This window comes from Nannobrachium achirus (genome assembly GCF_963921795.1).
Source record: "Nannobrachium achirus genome assembly, chromosome: 14".
NCBI lineage: Eukaryota > Metazoa > Chordata > Actinopteri > Myctophiformes > Myctophidae > Nannobrachium > Nannobrachium achirus.
In genome coordinates this window covers 49,393,645-49,411,972 of record NC_137821.1, presented here as the reverse complement: position 1 = coordinate 49,411,972, position 18,328 = coordinate 49,393,645, and the positions used below count along the sequence as shown (strand labels likewise).

Here is an 18,328-nt window from a genome sequence, read left to right as displayed (position 1 = left end):
ACATTAATTACATGGTAGTCTAATATTGAACATGAGTAGTGCTCCCCTTAAACATTTATAGAGATTTCTGTCACTGTCTTTGTCCCTTTCATGCCCATATATGGAGTAACGTGTCAGGCTAGCCCAAATATGGCGTCCATGCCAGTCTATGACGACAGTATGAAATGACATGGGGCATATCGGTCGAGTCAGTTGTTCTGAACAACCGGATCTCCATGTATGCCTGTCTGCAGGCATATCGGTCACATCAGCGGTTCTGGATAACCACCCATCTTGACGCCAGGCACTGCAGCTCTCTCAGGTCAACAGGGATGCGTGTGCAGAGTTTGAAGACAGCCGATCCCATAAAATGGGAATGTATATACATATTGCCTATATATGGGCGTATCGGTCAGATTGTTGTCACGTCCTGTCACTCAGAGTCACGAGCATGAGCTGGCAGCAGGCACGTGATATAAAGCAGATGCAACTCTCTGATTAAGCGGGCAGACGCAGACATCTCTACAAACCGTCGTAGAACCCAGCGGATCAGAAGTCCACAGATATCAAGACAAAAACACCATGGACCACAGCAGTCACGGAGGTTGTGGAGGTCACAAAGGAATGGCAACGTCCTTCTACTTTGGCTACGAAAACGTTGAAGTTCTGTTCTCGGGATTGCGGATCAACTCGGCTGGGACGATGGCGGGCGCGTGCGTGGTGGTGTTCATGCTGGCCGTCCTCTACGAGGCCCTGAGGGTCGGCAGGCAGAACCTCCTTCTGTTCCTCCAGAGGAGGAAGGATAAGAAGCCTGTTCCAGGCGGAGGACCTGCTGACAACGACGATGACAAGACCGCTGTTGGCCATAAGATGCTGAGCCTCTCCCACATGCTCCAGACGCTGCTCCACGCGGTCCAGGTGGTAGCGAGCTACTTTCTCATGCTGGTCTTCATGAGCTACAACGGGTACCTGTGCGTGGCCGTGGTGTCGGGGGCCGCCGCAGGATACCTGTTGTTTGGCTGGAAGAGGGCGCCGGTGGTGGACGTTACAGAGTACTGTCACTGTTGAATTCACAGTCGGTCAGTGTTCATTTCGATGATTTAAAACGATGGCGGAAAACGTCCGTCGACCACCTTTTCTACACTGATAGAAACGAAAGCAAAAAATAATAATAATTAAGCTATGAACCAATGTTTGCCAAACAGTGGGTGGGAACCTATTTGTGGTTTCCTGGTTCCAGCCCATAGACCCCACCCACTCTCAGAGTGGACTCTTTCTCTGGTCTATACATGAAGAGGCAGTTTAGCAGCCAAAAATGTCGGCTGATCTAATGAGCACGGGGGGTGGGGGTGGGTCTAACGAATATCCAATCAGCGCAGCAATTGAAACGATTTCAAACGAAGTTCACACACAACAGACACACATACACACACATGCGCGTGCGCTGATTTCACCAAGCTGTTAATGTTGATTACATGTTTCTGGTCGCTGTTCTGTGTGGAAGCAGTCACTGGCACTGACAAACACACACACACGGCGTGGCCGTGCGTCGCGATCACTCACGCGCATGCTCGCAAAAAGTCCCTCCCCCGTAAATCGTTTAGAATAGGGCACAGTTTCAGACTAAAGCGTGAGCTGAGTCTGAAATCAGGCTATATTTGTGGGTCTCAGACATATTTTTCTGGGTCAGTTTTCGTTTCCTACATAGAAATAATTATACAAAGTACAGAGGGCGCAAACTACTGAGACAATATTGGTGAGGTGCTGCTGACCTTGGTAAGGAAATATATGCAGGAGAAGAAAAAGGCCTAACTCTCATATCCACTATTTATTTACAGAGAGGAAACCCAACGTTTCAACCTCACAAGGTCTCCTTCAGGGGAAACTAAATAGAAATTTTAATAGAAATATTACGTAAGGTGGTGGGATTGATTATGATGAAATATTTTCTCCAACTGCAAATATTGACATCTGTACGCAGCTTAACTCATACCCTGCCAAGCCCGAGGAACCCGAGAATTTGGGGATGTCCCTCCCTGCCACGCCCGAGGAACCCGAGAATGGCCGCCATTTTGAAAAAAAAAAAAAAAAAAAAATCTTTTTTTTTTTTTTTTTTTTGGACCCCAAAAACGTTAGTAGGCATGATAGCGATCGCGAAATTGCTTGTTTAACCCCCATACAACCCCCATACAACTCAGGTAGCAGACCTCCAAGCTCACAACAGTGTAAAACATAGTGGCTGCTATCTCATGAATGCCTGAACGGATTTCCATTCGGATTCTTTTGTTTGAAAGCTGTGAGCAATGTGGACACACGTGGTGCATTATCTAGGCATGGGTGTGCATGATCCGTGCACTATGAATTACATGGAAGTCTATGGAGACAGTTTGGCAGGATTGGAGTACGAAGGTATTGTTAAATGGCAGCAAATGAGTTAATGCAACTCTTACAACAAGCCGGATATAAGAGTTGCATCAGGTGGATGTTTAAACCGCACATCTGCAAGCTCCTGTATCGAGTTGTATATAATGGAACAACCTGAAGGACTTGAAGTTAGGGTTCCCTACTTCCTTATCACCACACAAAGGAATGGACATTCACTCCATTATTTATGGTTGTATATTCTATTTCACAAGACATATAGTGCTTGAACACAATAATGCTATATAAATCAATTGTTCTAGGCAACACAGAAGGGAGGGCCTTGTTCTTATTTCCACACACTAAAGGGGAGCACACACTGAACGCGTACGGCTGCGCAGCGTCACGTCGCGATATCGACACACGTGAAGTGCCACGTGGTAACCCCAACTGGATGCGGAGCGCTGCCACACAGCACATCCATTTCCCCGGTGGGGAGAACCATGATGGGAGTCGGGAGAACATGTTCACCGCGCGGCAACGCTGGAAAAATAGAACAGCGGCCTATCGGCGCGGCAGGCGAGGCGGCAGACCCGCGGCTGCGCACGTCTGACGGCGCCGGTGTGGGTTAGTTCATTGAAAATAATGGGCCGTATGTTTTGACGCGCCGCTTCCGCGCCGCCTCTGCATCCAGTGTGTGTTCCCCTTAACTTGGTATGTACATTAATTGCATGGTAGTCTAATATTGAACATGAGTGGTGCTCCCCTTAAACATTTATAGAGATTTCTGTCACTGTCTTTGTCCCTTTCATGCCCATATATGGAGTAACATGTCAGGCTAGAATATGGCGTCCATGCCAGTCTATGACAACATTATGAAATGACATGGGGCATATCGGTCGAGTCAGTTGTTCTGAACAACCGGATCTCCATGTATGCCTGTCTGCAGGCATATCGGTCGCATCAGCGGTTCTGGATAACCACCCATCTTGACGCCAGGCACTGCAGCTCTCTCAGGCCAACAGGGATGCGTGTGCAGAGTTTGAAGACAGCCGGTCCCATAAATGGGAATGTATATGCATATTGCCTATATATGGGCGTATCGGTCAGATTGTTGTCACGTCCTGTCACTCAGAGTCACGAGCATGAGCTGGCAGCAGGCACGTGATATAAAGCAGATGCAACTCTCTGATTAAGCGGGCAGACGCAGACATCTCTACAAACCGTCGTAGAACCCAGCGGAACAGAAGTTCACGGATATCAAGACAAAAACACCATGGACCACAGCAGTCACGGAGGTTGTGGAGGTCACAAAGGAATGGCAACATCCTTCTACTTTGGCTACGAAAACGTTGAAGTTCTGTTCTCGGGATTGCGGATCAACTCGGCTGGGACGATGGCGGGCGCGTGCGTGGTGGTGTTCGTGCTGGCCGTCCTCTCCGAGGCCCTGAGGGTCGGCAGGGAGAACCTCCTTCTTTTCCTCCTTAGGAGGAAGGATAAGAAGCCTGTTCCAGGCGGAGGACCTGCTGACAACGACGATGACAAGACCGCTGTTGGCCATAAGATGCTGAGCCTCTCCCACATGCTCCAGACGCTGCTCCACGCGGTCCAGGTGGTGGCGAGCTACTTTCTCATGCTGGTCTTCATGAGCTACAACGGGTACCTGTGCGTGGCCGTGGTGTCGGGGGCTGCCGCAGGATACCTGTTGTTTGGCTGGAAGAGGGCGCCGGTGGTTGACGTTACCGAGTACTGTCACTGTTGAATTCACAGTCGGTCGTGTTCATTTCGATGATTTAAAACGATGGCGAAAAACGTCCGTCGACCACCTTTTCTACACTGATAGAAACGAAAGCGAAAAAAAAAAAAAAACAATAATTAAGCTATGAACCAATGTTTGCCAAACAGTGGGTGGGAACCTATTTGTGGTTGCCTGGTTCCAGCCCATAGACCCCACCCACTCTCAGAGTGGACTCTTTCTCTGGTCTGGAGCTGAGTACATGAAGAGGCAGTTTAGCAGCCAAAAATGTCGGCTGCTCTAATGAGCGCGGGGGGTGGGGGTGGGTCTAACGAATATCCAATCAGCGCAGCAATTGAAACGTGCTGATTTCACCAAGCTGTTAATGTTGATTACATGTTTCTGGTCGCTGTTCTGTGTGGAAGCAGTCACTGGCACTGACAAACACACACACACTCCGTGGCCGTGCGTCGCGATCACTCACGCGCACGCTCGCAAAAAGTCTCCCCCCCGTAAATCGTTTAGAATAGGGCACAGTTTCAGACTAAAGCGTGAGCTGAGTCTGAAATCAGGCTATATTTGTGGGTCTCGGACATATTTTTATGGGTCAGTTTTCGTTTCCTACATAGAAATAATTATACAAAGTACAGAGGGCGCAAAGTACTGAGACAATATTGGTGAGGTGCTGCTGACCTTGGTAAGGAAATATATGCAGGAGAAGAAAAAGGCCTAACTCTCATATCCACTATTTATTTACAGAGAGGAAACCCAACATTTCAACCTCACAAGGTCTCCTTCAGGGGAAACTAAATAGAAATTTTAATAGAAAGATTATGTAAGGTGGTGGGATTGATTATGATGAAATGTTTTCTCCAACTGCAAATATTGACATCTGTACGCAGCTTAATGCAACTCTTACAACAAGCCGGATATAAGAGTTGCATCAGGTGGATGTTTAAACCGCATATCTGCAAGCTCCTGTATTGAGTTGTATAAAATGGAACAACCTGAAGGACTTGAAGTTAGGGTTCCCTACTTCCTTATCACCACACAAAGGAATGGACATTCACTCCATTATGTATGGTTGTATATTCTATTTCACAAGACATATAGTGCTTGAACACAATAATGCTATATAAATCAATTGTTCTAGGCAACACAGAAGGGGGGGCTTGTTCTTATTTCCACACACTAAAGAGGAGCACACACTGAACGTGGACGGCTGCGCAGCGTCACGTCGCGGTATCGACGCACGTGAAGTGCCACACTGTAACCCCAACTGGATGCGGCGCGCTGCCACACAGCACATCCATTTCCCCGGTGGGGAGAAACATGATGGGAGTCGGGAGAACATGTTCACCGCGCGGCAACGCTGGAAAAATAGAACAGCTGCGTATCGGCGAGGTGGCAGACCCGCGGCTGCACGCATCTGACGGCGCCGGTGTGGGTTAGTTCATTGAAAATAATGGGCCGTATGTTTTGACGCGCCGCTTTCGCGCTGCCTCCGCGTCCAGTGTGTGTTCCCCTTAACTTGGTATGTACATTAATTACATGGTAGTCTAATATTGAACATGAGTGGTGCTCCCCTTAAACATTTATAGAGATTTCTGTCACTGTCTTTTTCCCTTTCATGCCCATATATGGAGTAACGTGTCAGGCTAGCCCAAATATGGCGTCCATGCCAGTCTATGACAACAGTATGAAATGACATGGGGCATATCGGTCGAGTCAGTTGTTCTGAACAACCGGATCTCCATGTATGCCTGTCTGCAGGCATATCGGTCGCATCAGCGGTTCTGGATAACCACCCATCTTGACGCCAGGCACTGCAGCTCTCTCAGGTCAACAGGGATGCGTGTGCAGAGTTTGAAGACAGCCGGTCCCATAAATGGGAATGTATATGCATATTGCCTATATATGGGCGTATCGGTCAGATTGTTGTCACGTCCTGTCACTCAGAGTCACGAGCATGAGCTGGCAGCAGGCACGTGATATAAAGCAGATGCAACTCTCTGATTAAGCGGGCAGACGCAGACATCTCTACAAACCATCGTAGAACCCAGCGGATCAGAAGTCCACAGATATCAAGACAAAAACACCATGGACCACAGCAGTCACAGAGGTTGTGGAGGTCACAAAGGAATGGCAACGTCCTTCTACTTTGGCTACGAAAACGTTGAAGTTCTGTTCTCGGGATTGCGGATCAACTCGGCTGGGACGATGGCGGGCACGTGCGTGGTGGTGTTCGTGCTGGCCGTCCTCTACGAGGCCCTGAGGGTCGGCAGGGAGAACCTCCTTCTGTTCCTCCAGAGGAGGAAGGATAAGAAGCCTGTTCCAGGCGGAGGAGCTGCTGACAACGACGATGACAAGACCGCTGTTGGCCATAAGATGCTGAGCCTCTCCCACATGCTCCAGACCCTGCTCCACGCGGTCCAGGTGGTAGCGAGCTACTTTCTCATGCTGGTCTTCATGAGCTACAATGGGTACCTGTGCGCGGCCGTGGTGTCGGGGGCCGCCGCAGGATACCTGTTGTTTGGCTGGAAGAGGGCGCCGATGGTGGACGTTACCGAGTACTGTCACTGTTGAATTCACAGTCGGTCAGTGTTCATTTCGATGATTTAAAACGATGGCGAAAAACGTCCGTCGAACACCTTTTGTACACTGATAGACACGCAAGCGGAAAAAAAAATAATAATAATAATTAAGCTATGAACCAATGTTTGCCAAACAGTGGGTGGGAACCTATTTGTGGTTGCCTGGTTCCAGCCCATAGACCCCACCCACTCTCAGAGTGGACTCTTTCTCTGGTCTGGAGCTGAGTACATGAAGAGGCAGTTTAGCAGCCAAAATGTCGGCTGCTCTAATGAGCGCGGGGGGTGGGGGTGGGTCTAACGAATATCCAATCAGCGCAGCAATTGAAACGATTTCAAACGAAGTTCACACACAACAGGCACACATACACACGCACGCGCGCGCTGATTTCACCAAGCTGTTAATGTTGATTACCGTAATTGCTGGACTATAAGCCGCACCTGAATACCAGCTAAATTTAGAACAAAAAACAAATGTTTACATATATAAGCCGCACCTGACTATAAGCCGCAGGTGTCCTTACTGCTTCCCGCTAGAGCGCCCCTGGTGGCCGTTAGCTGTATAAATATATATATAAATCCTTGTTAAAGACCATTGTAAAACTAACTAACTGGCCGTTAGCTGTAAAAATCTCTATATAAGCCGCACCGTTGTATAAGCCGCAGGGTTCAAAACATGGGAAAAAAGCCGCGGCTTATAGTCCGGCAATTAACGGGTACATGTTTCTGGTCGCTGTTCTGTGTGGAAGCAGTCACTGGCACTGACAAACACACACACACGCCGTGGCCGTGTGTCGCGATCACTCACACTCGCAAAAAGTCCCTCCCCCGTAAATCGTTTAGAATAGGGCACAGTTTCAGACTAAAGCGTGAGCTGAGTCTGAAATCAGGCTATATTTGTGGGTCTCGGACATATTTTTATGGGTCAGTTTTCGTTTCCTACATAGAAATAATTATACAAAGTACAGAGGGCGCAAAGTAATGAGACAATATTGGTGAGGTGCTGCTGACCTTGGTAAGGAAATATATTCAGGAGAAGAAAAAGGCCTAACTCTCATATCCACTATTTATTTACAGAGAGGAAACCCAACGTTTCAACCTCACAAGGTCTCCTTCAGGGGAAACTAAATAGAAATTTTAATAGAAAGATTATGTAAGGTGGTGGGATTGATTATGATGAAATGTTTTCTCCAACTGCAAATATTGACATCTGTACGCAGCTTAATGCAACTCTTACAACAAGCCGGATATAAGAGTTGCATCAGGTGGATGTTTAAACCGCATATCTGCAAGCTCCTGTATTGAGTTGTATAAAATGGAACAACCTGAAGGACTTGAAGTTAGGGTTCCCTACTTCCTTATCACCACACAAAGGAATGGACATTCACTCCATTATTTATGGTTGTATATTCTATTTCACAAGACATATAGTGCTTGAACACAATAATGCTATATAAATCAATTGTTCTAGGCAACACAGAAGGGGGGGCCTTGTTCTTATTTCCACACACTAAAGGGGAGCACACACTGAACGCGTACGGCTGCGCAGCGTCACGTCGCGATATCGACACACGTGAAGTGCCACGTGGTAACCCCAACTGGATGCGGAGCGCTGCCACACAGCACATCCATTTCCCCGGTGGGGAGAACCATGATGGGAGTCGGGAGAACATGTTCACCGCGCGGCAACGCTGGAAAAATAGAACAGCGGCCTATCGGCGCGGCAGGCGAGGCGGCAGACCCGCGGCTGCGCACGTCTGACGGCGCCGGTGTGGGTTAGTTCATTGAAAATAATGGGCCGTATGTTTTGACGCGCCGCTTCCGCGCCGCCTCTGCATCCAGTGTGTGTTCCCCTTAACTTGGTATGTACATTAATTGCATGGTAGTCTAATATTGAACATGAGTGGTGCTCCCCTTAAACATTTATAGAGATTTCTGTCACTGTCTTTGTCCCTTTCATGCCCATATATGGAGTAACATGTCAGGCTAGAATATGGCGTCCATGCCAGTCTATGACAACAGTATGAAATGACATGGGGCATATCGGTCGAGTCAGTTGTTCTGAACAACCGGATCTCCATGTATGCCTGTCTGCAGGCATATCGGTCGCATCAGCGGTTCTGGATAACCACCCATCTTGACGCCAGGCACTGCAGCTCTCTCAGGCCAACAGGGATGCGTGTGCAGAGTTTGAAGACAGCCGGTCCCATAAATGGGAATGTATATGCATATTGCCTATATATGGGCGTATCGGTCAGATTGTTGTCACGTCCTGTCACTCAGAGTCACGAGCATGAGCTGGCAGCAGGCACGTGATATAAAGCAGATGCAACTCTCTGATTAAGCGGGCAGACGCAGACATCTCTACAAACCGTCGTAGAACCCAGCGGAACAGAAGTTCACGGATATCAAGACAAAAACACCATGGACCACAGCAGTCACGGAGGTTGTGGAGGTCACAAAGGAATGGCAACATCCTTCTACTTTGGCTACGAAAACGTTGAAGTTCTGTTCTCGGGATTGCGGATCAACTCGGCTGGGACGATGGCGGGCGCGTGCGTGGTGGTGTTCGTGCTGGCCGTCCTCTCCGAGGCCCTGAGGGTCGGCAGGGAGAACCTCCTTCTTTTCCTCCTTAGGAGGAAGGATAAGAAGCCTGTTCCAGGCGGAGGACCTGCTGACAACGACGATGACAAGACCGCTGTTGGCCATAAGATGCTGAGCCTCTCCCACATGCTCCAGACGCTGCTCCACGCGGTCCAGGTGGTGGCGAGCTACTTTCTCATGCTGGTCTTCATGAGCTACAACGGGTACCTGTGCGTGGCCGTGGTGTCGGGGGCTGCCGCAGGATACCTGTTGTTTGGCTGGAAGAGGGCGCCGGTGGTTGACGTTACCGAGTACTGTCACTGTTGAATTCACAGTCGGTCGTGTTCATTTCGATGATTTAAAACGATGGCGAAAAACGTCCGTCGACCACCTTTTCTACACTGATAGAAACGAAAGCGAAAAAAAAAAAAAAACAATAATTAAGCTATGAACCAATGTTTGCCAAACAGTGGGTGGGAACCTATTTGTGGTTGCCTGGTTCCAGCCCATAGACCCCACCCACTCTCAGAGTGGACTCTTTCTCTGGTCTGGAGCTGAGTACATGAAGAGGCAGTTTAGCAGCCAAAAATGTCGGCTGCTCTAATGAGCGCGGGGGGTGGGGGTGGGTCTAACGAATATCCAATCAGCGCAGCAATTGAAACGTGCTGATTTCACCAAGCTGTTAATGTTGATTACATGTTTCTGGTCGCTGTTCTGTGTGGAAGCAGTCACTGGCACTGACAAACACACACACACTCCGTGGCCGTGCGTCGCGATCACTCACGCGCACGCTCGCAAAAAGTCTCCCCCCCGTAAATCGTTTAGAATAGGGCACAGTTTCAGACTAAAGCGTGAGCTGAGTCTGAAATCAGGCTATATTTGTGGGTCTCGGACATATTTTTATGGGTCAGTTTTCGTTTCCTACATAGAAATAATTATACAAAGTACAGAGGGCGCAAAGTACTGAGACAATATTGGTGAGGTGCTGCTGACCTTGGTAAGGAAATATATGCAGGAGAAGAAAAAGGCCTAACTCTCATATCCACTATTTATTTACAGAGAGGAAACCCAACATTTCAACCTCACAAGGTCTCCTTCAGGGGAAACTAAATAGAAATTTTAATAGAAAGATTATGTAAGGTGGTGGGATTGATTATGATGAAATGTTTTCTCCAACTGCAAATATTGACATCTGTACGCAGCTTAATGCAACTCTTACAACAAGCCGGATATAAGAGTTGCATCAGGTGGATGTTTAAACCGCATATCTGCAAGCTCCTGTATTGAGTTGTATAAAATGGAACAACCTGAAGGACTTGAAGTTAGGGTTCCCTACTTCCTTATCACCACACAAAGGAATGGACATTCACTCCATTATGTATGGTTGTATATTCTATTTCACAAGACATATAGTGCTTGAACACAATAATGCTATATAAATCAATTGTTCTAGGCAACACAGAAGGGGGGGCTTGTTCTTATTTCCACACACTAAAGAGGAGCACACACTGAACGTGGACGGCTGCGCAGCGTCACGTCGCGGTATCGACGCACGTGAAGTGCCACACTGTAACCCCAACTGGATGCGGCGCGCTGCCACACAGCACATCCATTTCCCCGGTGGGGAGAAACATGATGGGAGTCGGGAGAACATGTTCACCGCGCGGCAACGCTGGAAAAATAGAACAGCTGCGTATCGGCGAGGTGGCAGACCCGCGGCTGCACGCATCTGACGGCGCCGGTGTGGGTTAGTTCATTGAAAATAATGGGCCGTATGTTTTGACGCGCCGCTTTCGCGCTGCCTCCGCGTCCAGTGTGTGTTCCCCTTAACTTGGTATGTACATTAATTACATGGTAGTCTAATATTGAACATGAGTGGTGCTCCCCTTAAACATTTATAGAGATTTCTGTCACTGTCTTTTTCCCTTTCATGCCCATATATGGAGTAACGTGTCAGGCTAGCCCAAATATGGCGTCCATGCCAGTCTATGACAACAGTATGAAATGACATGGGGCATATCGGTCGAGTCAGTTGTTCTGAACAACCGGATCTCCATGTATGCCTGTCTGCAGGCATATCGGTCGCATCAGCGGTTCTGGATAACCACCCATCTTGACGCCAGGCACTGCAGCTCTCTCAGGTCAACAGGGATGCGTGTGCAGAGTTTGAAGACAGCCGGTCCCATAAATGGGAATGTATATGCATATTGCCTATATATGGGCGTATCGGTCAGATTGTTGTCACGTCCTGTCACTCAGAGTCACGAGCATGAGCTGGCAGCAGGCACGTGATATAAAGCAGATGCAACTCTCTGATTAAGCGGGCAGACGCAGACATCTCTACAAACCATCGTAGAACCCAGCGGATCAGAAGTCCACAGATATCAAGACAAAAACACCATGGACCACAGCAGTCACAGAGGTTGTGGAGGTCACAAAGGAATGGCAACGTCCTTCTACTTTGGCTACGAAAACGTTGAAGTTCTGTTCTCGGGATTGCGGATCAACTCGGCTGGGACGATGGCGGGCACGTGCGTGGTGGTGTTCGTGCTGGCCGTCCTCTACGAGGCCCTGAGGGTCGGCAGGGAGAACCTCCTTCTGTTCCTCCAGAGGAGGAAGGATAAGAAGCCTGTTCCAGGCGGAGGAGCTGCTGACAACGACGATGACAAGACCGCTGTTGGCCATAAGATGCTGAGCCTCTCCCACATGCTCCAGACCCTGCTCCACGCGGTCCAGGTGGTAGCGAGCTACTTTCTCATGCTGGTCTTCATGAGCTACAATGGGTACCTGTGCGCGGCCGTGGTGTCGGGGGCCGCCGCAGGATACCTGTTGTTTGGCTGGAAGAGGGCGCCGATGGTGGACGTTACCGAGTACTGTCACTGTTGAATTCACAGTCGGTCAGTGTTCATTTCGATGATTTAAAACGATGGCGAAAAACGTCCGTCGAACACCTTTTGTACACTGATAGACACGCAAGCGGAAAAAAAAATAATAATAATAATTAAGCTATGAACCAATGTTTGCCAAACAGTGGGTGGGAACCTATTTGTGGTTGCCTGGTTCCAGCCCATAGACCCCACCCACTCTCAGAGTGGACTCTTTCTCTGGTCTGGAGCTGAGTACATGAAGAGGCAGTTTAGCAGCCAAAATGTCGGCTGCTCTAATGAGCGCGGGGGGTGGGGGTGGGTCTAACGAATATCCAATCAGCGCAGCAATTGAAACGATTTCAAACGAAGTTCACACACAACAGGCACACATACACACGCACGCGCGCGCTGATTTCACCAAGCTGTTAATGTTGATTACCGTAATTGCTGGACTATAAGCCGCACCTGAATACCAGCTAAATTTAGAACAAAAAACAAATGTTTACATATATAAGCCGCACCTGACTATAAGCCGCAGGTGTCCTTACTGCTTCCCGCTAGAGCGCCCCTGGTGGCCGTTAGCTGTATAAATATATATATAAATCCTTGTTAAAGACCATTGTAAAACTAACTAACTGGCCGTTAGCTGTAAAAATCTCTATATAAGCCGCACCGTTGTATAAGCCGCAGGGTTCAAAACATGGGAAAAAAGCCGCGGCTTATAGTCCGGCAATTAACGGGTACATGTTTCTGGTCGCTGTTCTGTGTGGAAGCAGTCACTGGCACTGACAAACACACACACACGCCGTGGCCGTGTGTCGCGATCACTCACACTCGCAAAAAGTCCCTCCCCCGTAAATCGTTTAGAATAGGGCACAGTTTCAGACTAAAGCGTGAGCTGAGTCTGAAATCAGGCTATATTTGTGGGTCTCGGACATATTTTTATGGGTCAGTTTTCGTTTCCTACATAGAAATAATTATACAAAGTACAGAGGGCGCAAAGTAATGAGACAATATTGGTGAGGTGCTGCTGACCTTGGTAAGGAAATATATTCAGGAGAAGAAAAAGGCCTAACTCTCATATCCACTATTTATTTACAGAGAGGAAACCCAACGTTTCAACCTCACAAGGTCTCCTTCAGGGGAAATAGAAATTTTAATAGAAAGATTACGTAAGGTGGTGGGATTGATTATGATGAAATATTTTCTCCAACTGCAAATATTGACATCTGTACGCAGCTTAATGCAACTCTTACAACAAGCCGGATATAAGAGTTGCATCAGGTGGATGTTTAAACCGCACATCTGCAAGCTCCTGTATCGAGTTGTATATAATGGAACAACCTGAAGGACTTGAAGTTAGGGTTCCCTACTTCCTTATCACCACACAAAGGAATGGACATTCACTCCATTATTTATGGTTGTATATTCTATTTCACAAGACATATAGTGCTTGAACACAATAATGCTATATAAATCAATTGTTCTAGGCAACACAGAAGGGGGGGCCTTGTTCTTATTTCCACACACTAAAGGGGAGCACACACTGAACGCGTACGGCTGCGCAGCATCACGTCGCGGTATCGACACACGTGAAGTGCCACGTGGTAACCCCAACTGGATGCGGCGCGCTGCCACACAGCACATCCATTTCCCCGGCGGGGAGAACCATGATGGGAGTCGGGAGAACATGTTCACCGCGCGGCAACGCTGGAAAAATAGAACAGCGGCCTATCGGCGCGGCAGGCGAGGCGGCAGACACGGGTAGCGCGTCTGACGGCGCCGGTGTGGGTTAGTTCATTGAAAATAATGGGGCCGTATGTTTTGACGCGCCGCTTCCGCGCCGCCTCCGCATCCAGTGTGTGTTCCCCTTAACTTGGTATGTACATTAATTGCATGGTAGTCTAATATTGAACATGAGTGGTGCTCCCCTTAAACATTTATAGAGATTTCTGTCACTGTCTTTGTCCCTTTCATGCCCATATATGGAGTAACGTGTCAGGCTAGCCCAAATATGGCGTCCATGCCAGTCTATGACAACAGTATGAAATGACATGGGGCATATCGGTCGAGTCAGTTGTTCTGAACAACCGGATCTCCATGTATGCCTGTCTGCAGGCATATCGGTCGCATCAGCGGTTCTGGATAACCACCCATCTTGACGCCAGGCACTGCAGCTCTCTCAGGTCAACAGGGATGCGTGTGCAGAGTTTGAAGACAGCCGGTCCCATAAATGGGAATGTATATGCATATTGCCTATATATGGGCGTATCGGTCAGATTGTTGTCACGTCCTGTCACTCAGAGTCACGAGCATGAGCTGGCAGCAGGCACGTGATATAAAGCAGATGCAACTCTCTGATTAAGCGGGCAGACGCAGACATCTCTACAAACCATCGTAGAACCCAGCGGATCAGAAGTCCACAGATATCAAGACAAAAACACCATGGACCACAGCAGTCACAGAGGTTGTGGAGGTCACAAAGGAATGGCAACGTCCTTCTACTTTGGCTACGAAAACGTTGAAGTTCTGTTCTCGGGATTGCGGATCAACTCGGCTGGGACGATGGCGGGCACGTGCGTGGTGGTGTTCGTGCTGGCCGTCCTCTACGAGGCCCTGACGGTCGGCAGGGAGAACCTCCTTCTGTTCCTCCAGAGGAGGAAGGATAAGAAGCCTGTTCCAGGCGGAGGAGCTGCTGACAACGACGATGACAAGACCGCTGTTGGCCATAAGATGCTGAGCCTCTCCCACATGCTCCAGACCCTGCTCCACGCGGTCCAGGTGGTAGCGAGCTACTTTCTCATGCTGGTCTTCATGAGCTACAATGGGTACCTGTGCGCGGCCGTGGTGTCGGGGGCCGCCGCAGGATACCTGTTGTTTGGCTGGAAGAGGGCGCCGATGGTGGACGTTACCGAGTACTGTCACTGTTGAATTCACAGTCGGTCAGTGTTCATTTCGATGATTTAAAACGATGGCGAAAAACGTCCGTCGAACACCTTTTGTACACTGATAGACACGCAAGCGAAAAAAATAATAATAATAATAATTAAGCTATGAACCAATGTTTGCCAAACAGTGGGTGGGAACCTATTTGTGGTTGCCTGGTTCCAGCCCATAGACCCCACCCACTCTCAGAGTGGACTCTTTCTCTGGTCTGGAGCTGAGTACATGAAGAGGCAGTTTAGCAGCCAAAATGTCGGCTGCTCTAATGAGCGCGGGGGGTGGGGGTGGGTCTAACGAATATCCAATCAGCGCAGCAATTGAAACGATTTCAAACGAAGTTCACACACAACAGGCACACATACACACGCACGCGCGCGCTGATTTCACCAAGCTGTTAATGTTGATTACCGTAATTGCTGGACTATAAGCCGCACCTGAATACCAGCTAAATTTAGAACAAAAAACAAATGTTTACATATATAAGCCGCGCCTGACTATAAGCCGCAGGTGTCCTTACTGCTTCCCGCTAGAGCGCCCCTGGTGGCCGTTAGCTGTATAAATATATATAAAAATCCTTGTTAAAGACCATTGTAAAACTAACTAACTGGCCGTTAGCTGTAAAAATCTCTATATAAGCCGCACCGTTGTATAAGCCGCAGGGTTCAAAACATGGGAAAAAAGCCGCGGCTTATAGTCCGGCAATTAACGGGTACATGTTTCTGGTCGCTGTTCTGTGTGGAAGCAGTCACTGGCACTGACAAACACACACACACGCCGTGGCCGTGTGTCGCGATCACTCACGCTCGCAAAAAGTCCCTCCCCCGTAAATCGTTTAGAATAGGGCACAGTTTCAGACTAAAGCGTGAGCTGAGTCTGAAATCAGGCTATATTTGTGGGTCTCGGACATATTTTTATGGGTCAGTTTTCGTTTCCTACATAGAAATAATTATACAAAGTACAGAGGGCGCAAAGTAATGAGACAATATTGGTGAGGTGCTGCTGACCTTGGTAAGGAAATATATGCAGGAGAAGAAAAAGGCCTAACTCTCATATCCACTATTTATTTACAGAGAGGAAACCCAACGTTTCAACCTCACAAGGTCTCCTTCAGGGGAAATAGAAATTTTAATAGAAAGATTACGTAAGGTGGTGGGATTGATTATGATGAAATATTTTCTCCAACTGCAAATATTGACATCTGTACGCAGCTTAATGCAACTCTTACAACAAGCCGGATATAAGAGTTGCATCAGGTGGATGTTTAAACCGCACATCTGCAAGCTCCTGTATCGAGTTGTATATAATGGAACAACCTGAAGGACTTGAAGTTAGGGTTCCCTACTTCCTTATCACCACACAAAGGAATGGACATTCACTCCATTATTTATGGTTGTATATTCTATTTCACAAGACATATAGTGCTTGAACACAATAATGCTATATAAATCAATTGTTCTAGGCAACACAGAAGGGGGGGCCTTGTTCTTATTTCCACACACTAAAGGGGAGCACACACTGAACGCGTACGGCTGCGCAGCATCACGTCGCGGTATCGACACACGTGAAGTGCCACGTGGTAACCCCAACTGGATGCGGCGCGCTGCCACACAGCACATCCATTTCCCCGGCGGGGAGAACCATGATGGGAGTCGGGAGAACATGTTCACCGCGCGGCAACGCTGGAAAAATAGAACAGCGGCCTATCGGCGCGGCAGGCGAGGCGGCAGACGCGGGTAGCGCGTCTGACGGCGCCGGTGTGGGTTAGTTCATTGAAAATAATGGGGCCGTATGTTTTGACGCGCCGCTTCCGCGCCGCCTCCGCATCCAGTGTGTGTTCCCCTTAACTTGGTATGTACATTAATTGCATGGTAGTCTAATATTGAACATGAGTGGTGCTCCCCTTAAACATTTATAGAGATTTCTGTCACTGTCTTTGTCCCTTTCATGCCCATATATGGAGTAACGTGTCAGGCTAGCCCAAATATGGCGTCCATGCCAGTCTATGACAACAGTATGAAATGACATGGGGCATATCGGTCGAGTCAGTTGTTCTGAACAACCGGATCTCCATGTATGCCTGTCTGCAGGCATATCGGTCGCATCAGCGGTTCTGGATAACCACCCATCTTGACGCCAGGCACTGCAGCTCTCTCAGGTCAACAGGGATGCGTGTGCAGAGTTTGAAGACAGCCGGTCCCATAAATGGGAATGTATATGCATATTGCCTATATATGGGCGTATCGGTCAGATTGTTGTCACGTCCCGTCACTCAGAGTCACGAGCATGAGCTGGCAGCAGGCACGTGATATAAAGCAGATGCAACTCTCTGATTAAGCGGGCAGACGCAGACATCTCTACAAACCGTCGTAGAACCCAGCGGATCAGAAGTCCACAGATATCAAGACAAAAACACCATGGACCACAGCAGTCACTGGAGGTTGTGGAGGTCACAAAGGAATGGCAACGTCCTTCTACTTTGGCTACGAAAACGTTGAAGTTCTGTTCTCGGGATTGCGGATCAACTCGGCTGGGACGATGGCGGGCACGTGCGTGGTGGTGTTCGTGCTGGCCGTCCTCTACGAGGCCCTGAGGGTCGGCAGGCAGAACCTCCTTCTGTTCCTCCAGAGGAGGAAGGATAAGAAGCCTGTTCCAGGCGGAGGAGCTGCTGACAACGACGATGACAAGACCGCTGTTGGCCATAAGATGCTGAGCCTCTCCCACATGCTCCAGACGCTGCTCCACGCGGTCCAGGTGGTGGCGAGCTACTTTCTCATGCTGGTCTTCATGAGCTACAACGGGTACCTGTGCGTGGCCGTGGTGTCGGGGGCTGCCGCAGGATACCTGTTGTTTGGCTGGAACAGGGCGCCGGTGGTGGACTGTTACGGCTGTGAGTATGCAGTGGAGTGTGTCAGTGTGTGTGTGGAGTGTGTCAGTATGTGTGTGTGTTTAGATCAGTGTGTGTTGGAAGGTGTGTGAGTTTGGGTGTGTTCATTTCCAGGTGCTGCCAATCTGCTGATTGCTGGGTGCCAATCGTCAGCCTTCCCGTGATTGGTTGTGCTTGTCTACCTGCTCGCCTGCCATGCGCTTGTTTAGTTTCATATATTTGCCATTTCACATTTGTAGTCCGCAAAACCTCATTAAGCTTGCAGAGAGCATGAAAGTCTTTCTGAACTTAACAAGATGATGGTTTAGGTCTACCTTGTGGTGTCACTACTGTGAAGAGTCCTTATAACAGATTTCAGCTGACTGTTAGGTTAATAATGCTTAAG

At 48.6% G+C, this 18,328-nt stretch overlaps 6 protein-coding genes across 6 annotated transcripts; all 6 read left to right on the top strand.

The window, feature by feature from the left end:
* Window positions 1-561: 561 nt before the first annotated feature.
* On the top strand, window positions 562-1,047 carry LOC308298105 (high affinity copper uptake protein 1-like; the record flags this gene model as incomplete). Its single annotated transcript, XM_080741662.1, has 1 exon — window positions 562-1,047. The coding sequence occupies one exon, from the start codon at window positions 562-564 to the stop codon at window positions 1,045-1,047; it is 486 nt and encodes a 161-aa protein (XP_080597788.1).
* A 2,569-nt stretch (window positions 1,048-3,616) lies between these two features.
* Window positions 3,617-4,102, top strand: LOC308298104 (high affinity copper uptake protein 1-like; the record flags this gene model as incomplete). Its single annotated transcript, XM_080741661.1, has 1 exon — window positions 3,617-4,102. The coding sequence occupies one exon, from the start codon at window positions 3,617-3,619 to the stop codon at window positions 4,100-4,102; it is 486 nt and encodes a 161-aa protein (XP_080597787.1).
* Window positions 4,103-6,175: 2,073 nt separating this feature from the next.
* On the top strand, window positions 6,176-9,576 carry LOC308298103 (high affinity copper uptake protein 1-like; the record flags this gene model as incomplete). The annotated part of the gene is made up of 2 exons (XM_080741660.1): window positions 6,176-6,511; window positions 9,427-9,576. The coding sequence occupies 2 exons, from the start codon at window positions 6,176-6,178 to the stop codon at window positions 9,574-9,576; spliced, it is 486 nt and encodes a 161-aa protein (XP_080597786.1).
* A 2,073-nt stretch (window positions 9,577-11,649) lies between these two features.
* Window positions 11,650-12,135, top strand: LOC308298102 (high affinity copper uptake protein 1-like; the record flags this gene model as incomplete). Its single annotated transcript, XM_080741659.1, has 1 exon — window positions 11,650-12,135. One exon carries the CDS (start codon window positions 11,650-11,652, stop codon window positions 12,133-12,135), a length of 486 nt encoding a protein of 161 aa, XP_080597785.1.
* A 2,426-nt stretch (window positions 12,136-14,561) lies between these two features.
* LOC308298101 (high affinity copper uptake protein 1-like) lies at window positions 14,562-15,047 on the top strand (the record flags this gene model as incomplete). Its single annotated transcript, XM_080741658.1, has 1 exon — window positions 14,562-15,047. One exon carries the CDS (start codon window positions 14,562-14,564, stop codon window positions 15,045-15,047), a length of 486 nt encoding a protein of 161 aa, XP_080597784.1.
* A 40-nt stretch (window positions 15,048-15,087) lies between these two features.
* On the top strand, window positions 15,088-18,107 carry LOC308298100 (high affinity copper uptake protein 1-like; the record flags this gene model as incomplete). Its single annotated transcript, XM_080741657.1, has 3 exons — window positions 15,088-15,117; window positions 17,430-17,946; window positions 18,058-18,107. The coding sequence occupies 3 exons, from the start codon at window positions 15,088-15,090 to the stop codon at window positions 18,105-18,107; spliced, it is 597 nt and encodes a 198-aa protein (XP_080597783.1).
* Between the last annotated feature and the right edge of the window lie 221 nt (window positions 18,108-18,328).